The 17,935-nt window shown below is 45.5% G+C and overlaps 1 protein-coding gene across 3 annotated transcripts in view; it reads right to left on the reverse strand.

The window, feature by feature from the left end:
• The window catches only part of GOLM1 (golgi membrane protein 1), a 55,155-nt gene that overhangs the window by 11,407 nt on the left and 25,813 nt on the right, over positions 1–17,935 (reverse strand). For all 3 annotated transcript variants that reach the window (XM_049654371.1, XM_049654286.1, XM_049654444.1), the window contains exons 4-6: positions 13,717–13,771; positions 10,089–10,191; positions 2,531–2,660 (exon numbers count right to left, since the gene is read on the reverse strand). In XM_049654371.1, the coding sequence (XP_049510328.1) occupies positions 2,531–2,660; positions 10,089–10,191; positions 13,717–13,771 (288 nt within the window). The remainder of the gene's footprint in view (positions 1–2,530; positions 2,661–10,088; positions 10,192–13,716; positions 13,772–17,935) is intronic.

Here is a 17,935-nt window from a genome sequence, read left to right on the forward strand (position 1 = left end):
TGAATTGTATTCCTATACACTAGCAATGAGTAAGACAATAAAATTTAAACGATTCTATTTATGATAGCATAAAAGATACAAATAAACTGAACAAAAAAAAGTGCAAGACTTCTGTAAACTACAAAACATTGTTTGAAAGAGATTTTTACACTTGATCTTAGCCAAAAGGTTGAGAAGCAATGTTTGAAAGAGATTTTTAAAGGACTTAATTAAATGGAAAGACATCCCACATTCATAGAACAAAAGATGTCCTATGTTGTTAAGATGGCAATACTTCCAAGCTGATCTACAGAGTCACTGTAATCTCAGTCAAAATCTCATCCAACTTTGTTGAAGAAATTGACAAGCAGATCCTAAAATTCATATGGAAAGTCAACCAACAAAGAGGAGTCAAAACAGTCTTTAAAAAGAACAATGTTGGATGATTCATCACTTCCTGACTTCAAAGCTTACTACAAAGCTACAATAATCATGGTGGTATGATATTGACATAGGGGACAAACAGACCAATGGAACAGAACTGAGAGTCCACAAATAAACCCTCATATTTACAGTAAATTGATTCTCAACAAAGGTGCCATGGCAATTCAGTGGAAGAAAGAATTGTTTTTTCAAAAAAGGTGCCAAGAGACAACTGGATATTGACACGCAAAAGAATAAATTTGGACCCCTACCTCACACCATATACATAAAATTAACTCAAAATGGATCACAGGACTAAATGTAGGAGCTAAGAACTATAAAACTCTTAGAAGAAATTATAAATCTTCATGACCTCGGGATAGGAAGCAACAGAATAACAAACTGGACTTCGTCAAAACAAAAAACTTTTATATTTCAATGAACATCATGAAGAAAGTGAAAAAATAACTCATAATGGGAAAAAATATTTGCAAGTCATATAGCTGATATCTCTCTATATATACATATATATGTGTGTGTGCATATATATATATATATATACATATATATATATATGCATACGTGTGTATATGTATATACATACATAAAGAACTCCTACAACTCAATTATAAAATAACTCAATCAGAGGCATCTGGATGGCTCAGTCAGTTGAGCATCCGACTTCAGCTCATGTCATGATCTCACGGTGAGTTCGAGTCCCACATTGGGCTAGCTGCTATCAGCACAGAGCCCACTTCAGATCCTCTGTTCCCCTCTCTCCCTGCCTCTCTCCTGCTTGGTGTGTGTCTGTCTCTCTCTCAATAATAATAATAATAATAATAATAATAATAATAAAACATTAAAAAACTCAATTAAGAAATGGGCAAAGGATCTGAATAGACATTTCTCCAAGAAAGATATACAAATGGCCAATAAAACACAAGAAAAGATGTTCAATGTTAGTTATTATGTAAATGCAAATACAAACCACAATGAGATAGGACTCCACACCCGCAGGGATGGCTATAATGACAACAACAGATAATAACCAGAGTTGGCAAGGATGTGGAGAAATCGGAACCCTCAAATTGCTGGTGAAAATGTAAAAGAGTGTGATTGTTTTTTGAAAACAGTCTGGCAGTTTCTCATTAAACACTGAGTTACCATATGACCCAGCAATTCCACTCCTGGGTATATACCTAAGAGAAATGAAAACTTAGGTCCACACAAAAATGTCTACATGAATGTTCACAGCAGCATTATTCATAATAAGCCAAAAACTAGAAATAACCCAAATCCCCATCAATTGACAAATGAATCAATAAAGTGTGGTGCACACATACGATATTATTCAGCCATAAACAGGAATGAAGTATTCATACATACAAACACATGGACGAACCTTGAAAGCATTATGCTAAGTGAAAGGATGTAGACACAAATGGCCACATATATGATTCTACTGACATGAAATGTCCAGATAAGGCAAATCTATAGAAACAGAAAGTAGATTAATGGTTTTCTAGGGATGAGATGGGAAAGCTAACAATTATGGGTTTATTTGGGGGTAATGAAAATGTTCTAAAATTTACTGTAATGGTTGCACAACTTTTGAATATACTAAAAACCAATGAATTGTGACTGTTACATGGGTGAATGTATGGAATGAAAATTACCTCTCAATAAAACGGTTATAGTTGAAACTAACAAACAAAGATTTCCTGAAGGCTTCAAGCAGCAGCTTCGTGGGCCAAACTTCACGCACCCTGCCAACATGGGCTCCGGGCCCCCCTACTGACCAGCTGGTGCAGGGGCCACAGTATTTAACCATCTCCATGAGCCTCAGGGCCTTCAAAACAGAACAACAGCAACTCTCTCCCAGGGTGGCTGTGGAGTCACCCTGGTAAAGTCACCCTGGTAAAGCCCTGAGCACGGGGTCGGGTCAGAGCCCGGCATACCCGGTCAGAGTCCCAGCGTCCAGAGACAAGGCTGGTATGTCTCAGGGAACCAAACCTACCAGGGACGGCAGAGGTAAGAGCAAATCAGACAGCAGATAAGGGAAGTGAATGTCTGAACTGAGGGGAGGAAAGCCTTCTGGAAATTCTGGACAGAACAAAACGAGGATTACCTGCTGGCCTTGGTCCTTTTTTTCATTCAGGTCCCTGGAAGCGACAGCTTCATTTCCCTTTTTGGTGACTTCTTCTATTCGCTCCTCACACTGCTCCTTCACCTCTTTCATCTGATTGATGCACTGGCTCCTTTGGTGAAAGAAAGCAAAAAAAAAAAAAAAAAAAAAAAGACAAATATTTAGGGATGTGTCTATACACCAAGTGTTTCCTGCCACGACCATGGAATCCACTGTGTCAGTAAGAGACAGAGCTCATCGTTTTCCTGCTTCTAGCTCTGTATCTCAAGAGCATACGTAACGCAGGGCAACATGTGTGTTTCACTTATTAAGTGGCAAGAAAACTAGTTGACTGAAACTCACTAAAAATTTGTCACACTGTTCTAAAACAAGTGAATTTTATTGGTTAGAAAAAAAAAGTATTTTAAAAAATACAATCTGTGTTGTGGCGCCTGGGTGGCTCAGCTGGTTGAGTGTCTGACTCTTGATTTCAGTTCAGGTCATGATCCCAGGGTTGTGGAATCAAGTCCTACATTGGGCTCCATGTTGAGTGTGGGGCCTACTTGGGATATTCTCATTCTCTCTCTCTCTCTCTCTCTCTCTCTCTCTCTCTCTGCCCCTCTCCCTGACTCATGCTTTCTCTAAAATAAGTTAAAATTAAAAATATATATACAACCTGAGATATAGTAAGAAATACATACATTTGGTCTTGTCCCCAGCTATTAGCTCAGAGCACCTAAAAGTCCTTAATTTCCTGAGTAATAGGAGAGTCTTCTGTTAGTCAAAGGGAGTCTCTCTGGACCAGACCTCAGATTATGCTAATTCGCTGGCTCATGAAGCCTTAGGATGGGGGCTGGTGGCCAGAGGAAACAATCCCATGATTATAGGGTTGGACTTTCAGCCCCACCCCCATCCTCCAGGGAATGGGGAAAGTGGAGATGGAGTTCAACCATGCGACCAATGATTTAATCAATTGTGCCTGTGTAATAAAACCTCCAATAAAATCTCTGGGTGATGAGGCTTGGCAAGCTTCCCAGCTGGTGAACATACCAATGTACTAGAAAGGTAGCACCGAATTCCACTAGGAAAGGAGCTGTCTCCCCCACAAATGCCCTAAAACCAAGTCTCTACCATATAACTTGTTCCTGAGTTACATCCTTTATAATAAAACTGCAGTTGTACGTACAGCACGTGCTTGAGGAGTTCTGTGAATCATTCTAGAGAATTATCAACCCCAAGCAGTACTGGAAGCAGAGTTCAGGTGGCCTGGGGACACCCAGAACTTGTGGGTGTCATGTGAAGAGGGGAGAGTCTTGGGACCAAAGCCCGTTGTAACCTGTGGGGTCTGTGCTAACTCTGGACAGTGTCAAAATCCAACTGGACTTCCGCTTCTGGAAAGATGGAATAGATGTATTTTTCCCTAGTCCTCCCATTAAGCACAACTAAAAACCCTGGGCATTGTATTTAAAACAAACATAAGAGGACTGAACAGTAGAGAGAAGAAGGCAGACTGGCCAGGAACCTCGGATCCACAGAACACCATGGTGGTGTCACTGGAGAGCACGTGGGAAGCCCGTGTTTCCACCCACACCTGACAGGAACGCATCCTCTCCCCATGGGGTGATGTCAGAGGGTGTCCGTGAAGAGTCCAAGCCTTCTTGTGTGAGTCCCAGGCAGCAGGAAGAAACGAAGAGGAAAGGGAAAGGAGAGGAGGGTGTGGTGGACTGTCCTCATCTTCAGAAGCCTTCCTACAGTCCCACGCTACCACTACCTTTCCCCACTGGCCAGAATGTAGTCACTGGGCCATACTTAACTGAAAGGAGGGTTAGGAATGCAGAATTACATTGGGGGATAAAAAGTAACAGATTTAGAGAAGCAATGGCCAGTCTTTTCCATAGGCAGTTTCAAAAATATTTTGAGCCACAAAATATTAATGATTGCATACAGTCCCAAGTTGAGAACATATTCAATTATATACTATTATATTAACTTAAAAGGGTTAGAATTGGAGACACCGTCATGAATTCATGCTTGGTTTAATGTGAATACAGCTGGAAACATACAGAAACATTTATCAATGTCTGCATATAACCCAGGTTAGTACACACACACACAGGTCTCTCTACTCTGTAGCTGATAGGGCCCAGAAACACTACCACCCCAGCAGCAACAAACACACCCAGTCCCCAGATCTTGGCTTCTTAGCACCACTCTCCAACTAAAAAGCAACCAGGAGCTCCTCAGAGACATGGTTGATTGGGTGATTCTAGGATACACAGAAGATGAGTCTGGAGCGTCTTCTGGTGCCAGAATGTCACGGAGTGCTCAAAAAGGGGGCGGGGCACACTGCTGGGAGTATGATCAAAACTGGAACAATGTGAGCAAAAAATAAATAAAATAGTAGTGGATTATAACCCAAGGTATAAAATAGATATTCCTAAATCCACGCTGATATAAATAATTAGATATGTAAAAAGAAGGGCCAGATCTCCTGTGCAGGAAAATTTCAAATAGCTTATGTAGACATCCTGCCCTTAGGGGAAATGGAGCATAACACCCCAATCTTCAAGTGTAGGCTACGCACACTGACTTCCTAAGACGGCAGCACAGAGGGCGAAGTAACAGTAAGTTTACGGTGAAGAAGCCTGATAGACCCCACCTCAGTAAGGTAAAGATTAACAAGAGTGACAAGCCCTATGGACAGTAAGTCCCCTTGATACCAGGCTGATGGAAGCAGCACTTTACTTCGGTGGCCTTCCCCTGGAAATGTGTTGCCCCAGTTTAACCATGAGAAAAACACCAGATAAAGCCCAACTGGAAATTGTTCTACAAAATACCTGACCAGTATTCCTATCAATATTATAAAAAGTAAGTCTGAGAAACTGTCATAGGCAAGAGGACTCTAAGGAAACATGGTGAATAAATGTTAATGGGGGATCCTGGAAAAGAAAAAGGACATCAGGGATAAACTGAGGAAACGCGGATGAAGTATGAACCTTAGTTAATAATAATGTATCCACACTGGCTAATTAATTGTGACAAGTACACCACATCCATGTAGGAGTGTTAACAATACAGAAAATGGCTCTGCGGTTTACAGGAACTCTCTGTGGCAACGATGTAAGCCTAAAACTGTTCCAAAATTGAAGATTTATTTTTAAAAAATAAAAATAAAAATGAACTGAGCTGGAGGACACCCACCCAGCTGGTGTCAAAGAGCTGTTGTTGGAACATATAATCTAATTCAGACTGAGCCCCTATTTAGCTAAGATATTCTGAAGCATCACAGTTAGCTTTCTGCATAGGATTTATTTTCAGAGTATCTTGTGTGTCAGGGTTGAAAAGTGATGGGAGAATTACCCACTTGTACAAATAAGGAAGCTGGGAGGTGATCTGAAAGTCTGACACTGACCAGAGCCAGAGGACAGAAAGTGACAACACTGAACCCAGGAGGGACTTGGGGTTTCCTGGCTCTGTGCCAGACCTCTATGACACGGCCACCTCTTCTGAGTCACAGGCCTTTCGGAGCCAGGTATGGGTGCACTTAGTCTGGAACTCCTGTAATGTGCCCTTCAGTTCAAAGGACTGAGTGGCTCTCAATGACCCACAGGGAAAGAAGGGCATCAATGAAAGCCAGACTTCCTGACCTTGGACAGCTTACAGAACAAGAGAAGCCTTGTTGAAAAATTCATTTAAATAAAATTCTTACAAACACACGAGTCCCCGGTGATAGACCAGTAGCTTCAACACAGAGAACAAAAAGAGATATCTCTGTCCTCAAAGTACTAACCATTCCAATTCACTGTTATCAGACGATATCCCAGAAGCAAGTGAACAGGTGCACAGCCATTCCTGAGCCTTTAAAGTCCTACCAATGGGAAACAATGTACTGTTTTCACCTGCTCTCAGCCCTGCCAAAATCAAGTACAAAGAGCCTCTCTCTCTCCCAGCCTTGTGGATGAAGGTCAGCTTTCCACATTCCAGCTCAACAGCATTAAGGGAACAACCTCAGAATGAAGCTCCAATTCTAAGTCGCAGGTCATGTGGACTGTGATAGTGTTACTTCCTGAAGGCCTCGGGTAAGCTTGCTCTTCCACGCATGTGGTGAACATTCAGTCATTAACTAGAGCTAAAAGGAGAGACACACAGGACTCGACCACCAGTGATTATTGTAACGGGTGGAGTCGCTGTAAATGGAATGTACACGGTACAGGGATCTATCAAGGCGGGCCACCCGATCATCCAGGGCACTGATCATCGACTGGTGCTGTTGCATTCCAGCAGTAGCTTTTGCGAACCATTTCCTCATGGTGTGGAGATGAGACGACAAGCAGTTCATGTGAGAAAGCAACCCTAAGTGCTCTGGGGAGAGAGCCTGCAAAGCAGTGTGTGTGGATCAATACAGTGATCGCTTAGTGATGTCTGCCACAGGTGCAGGCGTGAGAAGTGGGGATGCGGGCCGCCTCTGATCCTAAAGAAAGAATATTAACTTGTGCATCAGGAACCCTGGCCTTGCTGTCGGCTTTTTCACTGCCAGGACTGCCTTCTATAAAAGGTTTAGGCCAGACAGGGTGTCTTCACAGGGGGTGAAGGTATGCTTCAGGTGTCCCACAAACTGAATGCACAACTTTGAATATATGGCTCACAAGGTGCCCGTAACTTTTTATCAGATTCTCAGAATGGGTCTGTATTTCAAAGAAATTAAGAATAACTCATTCTAGCTTCCAGCATTCCACAAACGTCATCCCCACGAAACCTGCTGTATCTGGGACAAGCCTCTGGGCACAACCACTGCAATATACGAGGTCAGCTAGAAAGAGCTGCGATCTAGCTTCCGACCTCCTAAGAGAAAAAGAGTGAGGCCAGCACGCACAGCCATTGTGCTCACTGTCTGCTCCTCCATGGGGAGCAGAGCTGCCCTCCCCGTTCCCCGGGCCTGGCTGATTTCTGATTTCCGGCTGGGCCAACCTCATCTGGGTCAACATTTATCAAGTGAGGCCATTAATGGCTTATCTTATTTCAATCAATGGATGGAAAATGTGCATTAGGGTATCTTTTAAGGATGAATAATAAGACTGGGGCAGTCTTCACTTCTGTCTGAATGCATCTTGTTGATTACCAGCCTAACTCAGGGTTTCTCTGCTGAGCACTACTAGTGTTTATGGCCAGAAAAAAGATGCTGTTGTGGGGCCCACCCTGTGCATCATAGGATGCTCAGCATCAGGTCCTTGGACATTGCCAAAGGTCTCCTGGGAGCAGAATTGCCATCCAAAATCAAGAACCACTGGCCTAGCTGAGTAAGTTTTCATATGTGTATTTTTTAATGTGTATTTATTTTCAGAGAGGGAGAAAGAGGGAGAAAGAGAGAGAGAGAGAGAGAGAGAGAGAGAGAGAGAGAAAGAGAATCTCAAGCAGGCTTTGCACCGTCAGCACAAAGCCCAATTCAGGGCTCAATCCCATGAACCATGAGATTGTGACCTGAGCTGAAATCGAGAGTCGGATGTTTAACTGACTGAGACACCCAGGCAACCCATATGCATATTTTCGAATTATGTTTCCTTTGTATTGACTGTTGGTGCAGGTCCTCTGAGTATTTACGTAGTTGGGGCTTCCTGGTTTTAGTTGTATTTGGTTTTAAAGCAATCAGGAAAAAATTGCTTTGCAGGGGGACAATCTTTTGGAAGGACTTCAGAATCCTAACGAGGGCAGCGGTGTGAGGAACCTTATTCAGAAGGCAACTTGGCAATTTACAAAACACTAAACCTACAGGTGAGTCCTTTTTAGAAGGAAATAATCCAAAATAATAATTTTTTAAAGTTATACGTATTGATGTCAAGCTTGTTATAACAACCAAAACTTAGAAGTAACCTAAATATCCAAACAGGCAAATCGTGAATTAAATTTGGTGCCCCCACATCGTAGAATATTAACCAGCCATTTTTAACAATACAACATTTTGGAGCAGTACAGACTTTTATTTATACCTAATGCAAGTAAGTGGAAAAAATGATTTTAAAATGCTACTGGTGACTACAATTACGTGAAAAATTTGTATGACCTCGAACACGGACTAGGGAGAAGTCAGCAAATGGAAGAGAGGATCAGGCTCCTAAGTGGCTGGTTGCCTTTGAATCCCAGACCCCCTGTACTGGAATTATTCTGCCTTTATGGGGAAAAAATACACAGACTACAACTTACTCTCCAGTCTCTAAGTTGGTTTATACTATCCTACTATGGGGTCTAGCTAACTTTCTAGAAGTTCATCATTTTGTTGTGATCATAAAAATACTCTGAGAAGTAAAAGTGTAGGGTTTTTGTATGCAATGGAAGTCATCTGCTTAAAACAGACTGTTGTAACTGGAGACGGGACAGACAGCATGGGGGCTGTGGTGACTAATACCATACTGTATGCCTGGAACTTGCCGAGAGTGAAGACTGTAAGTGTTCTCACCACACACACACACACACACAGAAGGATTAGGAATCGTTAACTAGCTTGATTTGGGACATCATTTCACAAGGTACAGGCATATCAAAATATCACACTTTATTCCTTACATTCACATAATGATCGTCAATCATACTTCAGTAAAGCTGAAAAATAAAAGTACTCCATTGTCACTGCAGAAATTCAGAAAGACACTAAAATCTCACAGAAACAGAACGTCCACAATGCTGACACCCAGAAACAAATCACTGATATTATGCCAAAGTGCCATTCAGTCTAGGAGATGGACTTGGGACACATCTGAGCACTTCAGGAAAATGTTTTTAAAGGCTTTCGATTATTAACTTAACCACCAGTACGCCTGCACTTTAAAACTTAATGTAACTTTACAAAGTATGTTGATAAGGGGGTGCCTGGGTGGCTCAGTCGGTTAAGCCAACTCCTGGTTTCCGCTCAGGTCATGAGCTCACAGTTTGTGGGTTCACTCCCCGGGCCTCCTCAGGATTCTCTCTCTCCCTCTCTCTCTGCCCCTCCCCCACCCATGATTTCTTTCTCTCTCTCTCCCCCAAAATAAACAAACATTCAGGGCGCCTGGGTGGCTCAGTCAGTTGAGCGTCTGACTCCAGTTCAGGTCAGGATCTTGCAGTTTGTGAGTTAGAGCCCCGCGTTGGGCTCTGTGCTGACAGCTCGGAGCCTGGAGCCTGCTTCAGGTTCTGAGTCCCCCTCTCTCTGCCCCTCTCCTGCTCATGCTCTCTCTCTGTTTCCCAAAAATAAATAAATGTTAAAAATTTTTTTAAATAAATAAACATTAAAAAAAATTTGTTATAAAAAAAGAAGTGTGTTGACAAAGTCATTTCTTTCTAAGGAGCACCGCCCTCTTGTTTACTTTGTATTATGAGCCACCGGCTTTTCCACAGCTTTCTGAGGCACTGCTCACGCTTAAGTAATAAAGCACATTGTTCTAAAGGACTCCCCTGGAAGGACTGGACCTCCCGCAGAGCCTGTGTGCTCCATGACGGGAAGGGGGAGCCCAGCTTATGCCCAGCGCCCGCCCCCTTGCTCAGAACACATCAGCCCCCGAGGGGTACACACTAGATGTAGAGACGCACTTACAGGTCGTAGGAGAACTTCCTCTCCAGGTTGGTCTGGTTCCTCTGAAACTGGAGAACACCCTGCTGCAGCCTGCCATAATTCTTCTGCAGGGCCTTTAACTGGTCTGAGCCAAGAGGAGGACCCAGAATTGCGCAGGTCACAGGCACAGCCATCGCGACAACAGCAGACACATCAGAACGCAGTGGGCGGTGGCACACAGGAGAGTAAGGAGGGAAGGAGAGAGGGTTCAGAACATTCCAGAACCATGGAGGAGCCCTGGAAATCAGCAACCCGACCCAAATCTGCACCTAGGTTCTTTTCCAAACCTCTCACTTAAATCTTCCTGACCTCTGGCCCTTCAAAAGCGTCAGGGGGTTCTATTCACTTGTTTCTTTTTTAGACATCCTATGAGCTGTCCCACAAGGTGACACATGCCACTGTGTCCCCTGGCCTGCAGCAGACTCATCCAGCCTGTGAAACACTGATTTGGACATCTGCTCAGAGAAGCAGTCTCTCACGGAGGACCCCAACCTCAGCCACCAGGCTCCCTGCCAGCGGCCCCTCCTGCGACTCACCCACACCAGCAATTTCCTGAGGCCTGTGTTCCTTTAACCACCCAAACCCCGTCTGGGAAACAGCAGCTTTCCTTGAGGAAATGCACCAGCCCATCCCTGCTGCCCTGACCTTGGGCTCCTAAAAGCCTTGCAGAAAAAGCAGCAGCTGACAAAGGGCCAGGCTGAGCAGGAAAGAGAAGCTGCCACGAAGGTGACAGCAGAGTGGCCAGATGGCCACCACCGGGGTCCGGGACACGGCCCTGGACACACACCCGCATCCTGGAAGTCTGTCCTCATAACCCCGTATCTACAGGGCTCTCCGGGGGGGAAATAAATAAAAGCGAAGGATTCCACGAAATGCCGAAACACACAGCAACGACGATCCATCTCACAAGCATTGCTAGGACATCTTCTAAGAGTTCAAACTGCAGGGTTTGTAGAACCACCCAGCAGATGGCTGAGGCAGGGGACTGACCACAAATGGTTAGGGGGGCACCTCCTGGAGGGACAGGGCCTGGTCTCAACTGTAGTGGTCCAGGGGACGCAAAGAACCCTACAAAAGGGTACACTTTATTGAGTAAATCACACCTCAGGAAACCTCACTTAAGAAAAAAATTCCCATAATCAAACCAAGTATGGGGCAAGGGAACAATGCTTGGCAAAAAGAGGAATAAAAATACTGACATCCATAGCATGGATGAATCTCAAAAGGCCAGACAAGACAAGGAAACTCTGCAAAGGCCCCGGCAGTCAAGTAACCCACTCAACTCCACGTGACCTTGCGTCTCTCCTACTCAGATCCTTAGAAGCAGAGCCGGAACTAGAATTCTAGACCAGCCCTGTCCAACAGAACTATGATGCAAGCCACGTCAGTAAACCACAGTTTTAAGAACTAAACCAGATGTAGCATTAACTTTAATAAACCACCTGATCTAACCCAACAGCGATGCAACATTATCATGCCAACACAGAATGTATATAAAGAATTATGAATATTTTATATTCTCTCCTTCACGCTGTCTTTGAAATCTGGTGTGGACAATTACAGCACGTCCCCATGCAGACGTTAAATGTGCACTGGGAATTCATGATCTGAAGTGAGCTTTCACAGAATCTACCCTTGAAAAGTAGACTGATATATACCCAAGCTGCCCCCCAAACATTTAACGTTCCCAATAATGGAGTCAAGTTTCAGTTTTAAACTTAAATTACTGAAAATTAAACAAAAATGTAAACTTCTGTCCTTCCCATGAGCCACATTTGAGGTGTTCATTGGCCACACGGCTCGTGGCCACCACTCTGGATACTGTGGCTCCAGATGAACCTTCCCGTGCAGAGGCGGAACTGAGGCTCGGGCGGCTGGGAGTAGTTTCCTACCCACGGCAAAGGCCGGCCCTCGCGAGACCCAGTGCTCTGTGATTTTCCCCAGGCTTGTCTTGTGGCCATGTGGGCTGTGGGCCCCCAGTCCCAGCGGAAGGGGGAGCCAAGCACAGAGGGGCTCACCCCACTACTACCCACACCGCTGCTTCCTAGGGCCTGACAGAACACCGGCCTTGACTGCCAAGCTGAATCAGGGCAGCAAAGAAATGGAATCGGGCTGCATCATTTTTACAATTTTCATAAAGAAACTCTGAATTGGAGGTGGCCCCATTAAAAGAAATCCTATATATACCATATATATTATACATATCACATGCCATATATATCACATATGTATGAAAGGTGATCTGTTCTATATACTTCTTAACCTATCAAAAGGTGACAATCTGAATTCTTGTGTACATAACATGATAGGAATAGACAGGATTCAGTAGGCAGAAAGGAAAAAGAGGATGTGAGGCCCCTGGGTGGGGAAAAACACATAGTTTGGAACAATGCTGGGAGGGTCTGACCACAGCAAACCCCCTCGGGCGTCAGGTTCCCCTTAAGAATGTAACAGACACCACCTACTCCCCCTCAGGTTCCCTCAGGAATTTGACGAAAGACCTAACTGAAAACAAGTAGACCTTAAAACGTATGACCCACAAGGAACGTCCTCACGATGAGAATGAGCCAATCGGGAATGGACGGCCACAGATGCCACCCCCACCAACACGATGGAAACGAGCCAATCAGGAATGGACAACCCAGCACCGAGAGCTACCCGGTCAGTAAGGGTAGGACCTGAGAAGGAATAACGGGGAAGGGATGGGGCGGTGTGACCAGAACCTTATGAAACAAGGACCCTCGCCTACAGTCTTCAAGCATTCACTTTCGAATGCCCTCTCTCTGTAAAGAGAGCTTTCATACTATTCTTCCTTTCTGATCTTACACTTTAACAAACTTTGCCCACTGCTTATTTTGTGTCCACCTCCTCATTCTTCGAAGTGGGGAGACAAAGAACCCTGGGTATTGAGGTAAAAAAAATTCTTACAACAATAACACCTTGTAATGCGTTCAACAATGTTTTTAAAAAGAAAAGCTCTTGGGGCGCCTGGGTGGCTCAGTCGGTTAAGCATCCGACTTCAGCTCAGGTCACGATCTCACGGTCCGTGAGTTCGAGCCCCGCGTCGGGCTCTGGGCTGACAGCTCGGAGCCTGGAGCCTGCTTCTGGTTCTGTGTCTCCCTCTCTCTCTGCCCCTCCCCCATTCATGCTCTGTCTCTCTCTGTCTCAAAAATAAATAAAATAAACGTTAAAAAAAAAAGAAAAAAAAAAAAGAAAAGCTCTTTAAGGAACTGTAGTTTAGCAAAAAGAATATACCAAAGATTACTCAATTTGGGGCACCAGGGTGGCTCAGTCAGTTAAGCATCTGACTTTGGCTCAGGTCATGATCTTACAGTCCATGAGTTTGAACCCTGCACTGGGCTCTCTGCTGTCAGCTCAGAGCCTGCTTTGGATCCTCTGTCCTCCCTCTCATTCTGCCCCTCCCCCCTGCCCCCTCTCAAAAATAAACATTTAAATAAACAAACAACAACAACAAAAAAAACAGATTACTTGATCACTTGTGATCCTACCCATTAGATTAGAATGGGAGTCGCCACAAAGGGACAAGAGGAAAGATGAGCTTTTCCTAAAAGATCTAATGTCTGGTATAAAGAAGGGGATTAGAACTCACCTTGCAGGGTTCTGATGAGCTTCTCACCTGTGGTGATATTATTCACTAAAACCGCCTGCAAGGAAGATAAACACAATATGAAACACCCACAACCTAACAACTTAGAAGAGCCTTGATAAGATGTTCTTACTGGACAAAAGGGGGCAGTGCCCCCCGCATCCCCCACCTCCCAGCAGCGGTTGGGAAGGATCTGGCACAGCCCTCTGGCTGGGCACTCGGACGGTGCTGCAGCCAGAAAAGGAGCTCACACGTTGGGAGGTTTGCTTTCTGAACAACAGCCTGTAACCAGAGCAAGGGGTAAACGGATCCTCCAGCTACACCTGGGCCCCACAACGTGCTCCCCTCCATAAACTTCGGACTCTCTCTGGGGGAGCCCAGGTGCAGACACAAGTCAGACCACAGTCGGCAGAGGAGAAGAAGGGCTCCCTACACCCGAGGTGGGGGGTGGGCGGACAGAGGGTTCACAGGGCTTACACCAAACTAGGGAGGCTGAAAACAGGAGGAAGTAACAACACAGGACTAAGGAGAACAGTGAAAACCAAGGAAAAAGTGAGGGAAGGAGTGTGGAGTATAACGTAACAAGCAGCCCGTGACTGAGAGCGGCTGACTGCTTTCACCAGCCGCCCTTCTGAGCTCTCCCCGTCTGCTCACTCGCTTGCTCTCCACGCCAGGTTCAAGAGGTAGCCAGCAGAGTATCCCGTTTTAAAGGACAGGAAACTGAGGCACAGACTGCTTAAGAGCCTCAAGGCCATGAGGTTTTCTTCACAGCAAACACGCAAAGCCTAACCCTGAGCCCCGGCAGGCCTGATCCAGAAAGCAAGCTGGTGGTCACTACTTGTCAAATTGGGATCTAAACCCCCAGCAGGATACCAGGCTTGTGGGCTGTGCCCAGTGCTAAAAGCAACCGAAAACCTGAAGAAGAGGGGACTAAAATATTAAATGGTACAGCACCTTACACAGGTAGGTGTTGTTTTGCACACACACAGAGCTGTGCATCAGACAGTCATGTGAACATTTCCTGCCTCGTTACAATCAACGAAGTCTGCAAACTCCCACACGCACACCGGACAGGCTGGAGAGACGCGTGTCTGCCCCGTTCCCGCTCACTGGTGGACAATGACAACCAGGCCACCCGCTGCTTCTAGCTTCCTCCCGGACCTCTGTCCAGCCCCTACTCTTCCTTTGGCTTGTACAGGGCTTTCTGGAGTACAGGGGTGTGCTCCCAGAAACGAAATGTGGCCAAACCAATCGTGTTTATTTTGGGAGCTCTGAGGCCACAGAACATTTCCTGGCACAACAGGAAGGAAGTCACAGTGATGGTATCCGGACAATTAATCTCTCTGGGAGAGATCATCCAGAGAGGTGTTTGTAGATATTCTGGCGGGTGGGGGAGAGAAGAGAGCCCTGAGTGGCAAGTTGGCCGGCAGAGAAGGGGGGGGAGGGGGCGGCTCTCACATCAGGGAGTCAGATTTGCACAGCTCAGTTAAGGCTTTCCCAAGTTTGGCTGCAGACATGAACGATGACCACAGGATCGCTGCTGCAGTCCCGCTTCTAAATCTACAGCCGAAAGAACTTAAAGCAGAATCTTGAAGAGTTATCTCCACCCCCGTGTTCACGGCAGCGCTATTTACAACCGCTAAGAGCTAGAAGCAAGCCACCCTCAACAGACGACTGGATACAGAAAATGTGGCATCTACATCCAAGGGAATATCATGCAGCCTTGAAAAAAAAAAAGCACTGTCATATGCTGTCACAACATGGGAGAACCTGGAGGACATCATGCAAAGCAAAATCAGCCAGCCGCCAAAGGACATATATGGTTGCATTCCATTCATGTGCTGTGTCCAGGGCAGTAACAGAAACAGAAAGAAGAAAGATGGTCTCCCTGGGGCTGGCAGAGGGGAGGGGCATTAGCAGTTAATGGGTCCAGAGTCCCTGTGCTGCAAGGTGAGGGTGAGAGTTCAGCTGCACAACAGTGGAAATGTACACTTGAACATCCCCCCTGGCACATGCATGGAAACCACCTTCACTCCCAACAGCAGGGCTGACACAAAACAAAGAAAGAGGAGCGCTTGGGTGGCTCAGTCGATTGAGCATTCGACTTCAGCTCAGGTCATGATCTCACGGTTCGTGAATTAGAGCCCCACGTCGAGCTCTGTGCTGACAGCTCAGAGCCTGGAGCCTGCTTCGGATTCTGTGTCTCCCTCTCTCTCTGCCCCTCCCTGCTCGCTTGCTGTCTTGCTCTCTCTCAAAAATAAACATTAAAAAAAAAACAGAGAAAGAAAAGGGGCACTTAAGAGACTGCACTCTGATGATCTTCAAAAGCAGATTTCTCCTGGCTAAACCATTTCTATAAAAATTATGGCATTTTCACTCACTCCTTCTCCACTTGCTCTCCTTGGACCCACTCCAAGAAATCCACAGTGGAGTCTGCAACTACCTGAGGGGTGAGGAAAGTTTAGGAACTGCTGTGGTCAAAGTACCTGAGATCTCCGCGTCTCATGTGACTCCACTCTTCCAAAGAAAATACATTTTAGTTCTCTTCCCCCGCCTGCTTAGTGATGCATGGAAAAGTACAGTCTCTGCTGAAGTAAATGAGCAAAGAGCCATAAAACGCCATCAAGATATTTTATGTGCAGTTTTATATTTATTGAAAATCTCCTTAAATCATTTTCAGGAAACCATGAAAATGCTTCTAGCTTTTTGGAGATTCAACATGAAGAAAAAAATCTGCATTAAACAATATTATTTTTAAATGAATTACATATGCTACTCCAAACAATCCAACTGTTTTTCCCATTTTGGTACTGACTGGCTTCCTGCAGAGAGAGAGAGAGAGAGAGAGAGAGAGAGAGAGAGAGAGAGTGTGTGTGTGTGTGTGTGTGTGTGTGTGGACTGTCCTCTGGGACACTCAGCAGCAGGCGAGGAGGCAGGAAGTGCCACCAGAGTGTAACTGGAAACTGAACTCGGAAGGCCTTCAGATGAATCACCCACGTACAAATTAATCATAACCATTCTATTCTGGGAAATGAGTACACGTGATTAAATTATTTCTACATTAGATTCCTAAAAAAAAAAGCTCAACATTTCATAGTAAATTTTCAAAGTAGTAATTTGACAATAAATTCTATTACTCTAAAAGCTCCGTAAGACATAAATAACTTTTAAAAATCATAACTTTGGGAAAGCTTGCTGCAAGTATGATGCGGATCATGTAATAAATGAGAAAAGGTGACCTCTGCTGCATTTGTTTGGCTCATTAAAATAATCTGCTTTGAGCAGCACCTGGGTGGCTCAGTCAGTTGAGCCACCGACCCTTGATTTGGGCTCAGGTCATGGCCCCAGGGTCTTGGGTTTGAGCCCCACACCGGGCTGGGCATGAAGCCCTGCTTGGGATTCTCTCTCTCTCCCTCCCTCTGCCCCTCCCTTGCTTTCTCTCTCTCTCTCTCTCTCTCGAATAAAATTTCTTATTCTTATTAAAAATAATAAAAATTTTTAAAAAGAAAGAAAGGAGGGAGGGCAGAGAGTGAGTCCAATGGCAAAGAAGCACCAATTACTTATTTATGGTGCTCGGCTAAGATTACACACTCACAGCAGCACCACTCACATCACCAGCAACCCCAACCACCTCACATCACGGCCCCTGTGGGCCACATACTGGGGGAGGCAGTCCTCTGGGAGGCATGCTGTCCTCCGGCCCAGGGGCCACGTGAAGAATTCCAGAACTCAGCACACCTGCCCAGTGTGTGCAGATGTCCAGCACGAGCGTGGGCCCGGAGGCACGAAGGTGGGCCTTCCACACTGCCACCCGGCTCCCCAGACAGGCCTTCTGCAGAAGTCAGAGGGAAGGGGATGCAGGCACATGTGACACAGCAGAGAGGGGCTAAGTCCCAGTGAAAAAGAAGACGGTCCTCAGAAAGGCTAGGTCTAAGCATAGACCCAGGACACCAGAAAGTATAGGAACCTGCAGCTGGACCTTATTCAAGGTCCAGCAGACGGCAGGGGCACAGGAGTGAGCGTCCGTGCGTGGGTGCGGAGATGGGAACAGACTGAGGCGGAGAGTATCAGACGTTCCGCTGAGGGAAATGAAGCCGACACAAAAGGACAAACACCACACGATCCCACTTATGAGATGTGCAGGGCAGTCAGACTCCGAGACAGGAGGTAAAACCACCACTGCCAGGACTCGGTGGGGTGGGGGGATGGGTGTTAGTGCTTA

The sequence above is a fragment of the Panthera uncia genome, chromosome D4 (genome assembly GCF_023721935.1).
Source record: "Panthera uncia isolate 11264 chromosome D4, Puncia_PCG_1.0, whole genome shotgun sequence".
Lineage (NCBI taxonomy): Eukaryota > Metazoa > Chordata > Mammalia > Carnivora > Felidae > Panthera > Panthera uncia.